Below are 1,344 nucleotides of genomic sequence, written 5' to 3' on the forward strand. Positions count from 1 at the left end.
TATGTACACGTGTCATATATGTATTGCAGGTAGTGAAGATGATATAGATGAAAACGAAACTTCGAGGGAAGATACACTAGATATAGTCAGTACGTTAGATTTTCGTATGAATGGTTCCGTCGCAAACGGCACCATTCGTACAATTCCAAAGCCCGTAGATAAAACTAACGAATGCTTCAATGAAGAGAATTTATCACCCTTTGCATTATCTCGTACAACGTCGGTCAACGACGGATCGACGAAATTCTCGCCGCGAGAAAATAATTTAGGATTTCAAGGAATACCTGACGAAGTTCCGGTATTGAATAACTTTCATGGCAGTGTGGACAGCAATTTAGACCACGTTAAATCACCGATTTCGCAAAATACAACGGCATGTGACGACAAGCTCGCCGCATTACAAGACAAAAACTGCAGTCTCGCTCCGTTGCATGTGGAATGCGATCCGGTTGGTAATTTTCTTGTTAGCGTGTATTTTGAATATTATTTTTGTATAATTTAGTTTATACATTTCTGTCTTTTACGTCTCACATATAACTTTTTCTCTTTAATTATTTCACATATCTCTTTGTTTATATTATTAAATTTATAATATCAAAAGTATGTAAATGTGTATTTGTCTGTATTAAAAATAATTTTTATTAATCTTATGTCATCTTGCAGAACGCTTGGGATTTGCAGAGCTCCTCTGACACATCTTATGTAATTCCAAATAACATGGCCGGATTAGACAAAGTGGTTCACAAAACGAAGAAAAATAACCAAAGTGAGTATTTTGAATTTGGTTTGCTTATGTATGTAGATAAAAATGCAATTTTTACATAATGTTGAGCTATTAGTTAACATAGAATTATTTTATGAAAAAAATATACTGAATAAAAAATTAGAAACTTTATGCTTAAATTCTAATTGTGCATTATATTTTTGTTAAAAACTTTTATTTAACTTTGATCTATACTTGTATAAAGTATATTTTTCATTTTACTGAATCGATGTTCTGATTTATGTTTTATTTTTTTTTTTTTTTTTTTTGTGCGCGATGCTCAAATATAGTACAGGATCGCTTTGATTTCAATTTATTCACGAACAAGCAGGAAGAGTTTCGTGAGGCTTGTACTTGAATATGCACTCGAGCCTTTCTCAGAACAAGTGACGAAAAAAGATCGCAAGGAGGCTGTGGCACCAAACTGGCTGTCTGTGCGAGACCTGTCTCTGTCGCGTTGAAGGCATATTGCCAGGAACATTAGCGCAAGAATTACCTGTTTTATGCCTTATATGGCAATCGATGCATAACGTAACAATAATATTGCGTTATTGCCAGAAATATTGAACATATCAAGAAAG

The 1,344-nt window shown here is 33.8% G+C and overlaps 1 protein-coding gene across 1 annotated transcript; it reads left to right on the forward strand.

The window, feature by feature from the left end:
• The first annotated feature begins 35 nt into the window (after positions 1-35).
• Positions 36-1,309, forward strand: LOC112466188. Its single transcript, XM_025034139.1, has 3 exons — positions 36-448; positions 664-766; positions 1,054-1,309. Exons 1-3 carry the CDS (start codon positions 107-109, stop codon positions 1,119-1,121), a joined length of 513 nt encoding a protein of 170 aa, XP_024889907.1. The 5' UTR covers positions 36-106; the 3' UTR covers positions 1,122-1,309.
• Positions 1,310-1,344: the final 35 nt, after the last annotated feature.

Source organism: Temnothorax curvispinosus, unplaced genomic scaffold (genome assembly GCF_003070985.1).
Source record: "Temnothorax curvispinosus isolate PA1 unplaced genomic scaffold, ASM307098v1 QBEX01015983.1, whole genome shotgun sequence".
In the NCBI taxonomy this organism is placed as follows: domain Eukaryota; kingdom Metazoa; phylum Arthropoda; class Insecta; order Hymenoptera; family Formicidae; genus Temnothorax; species Temnothorax curvispinosus.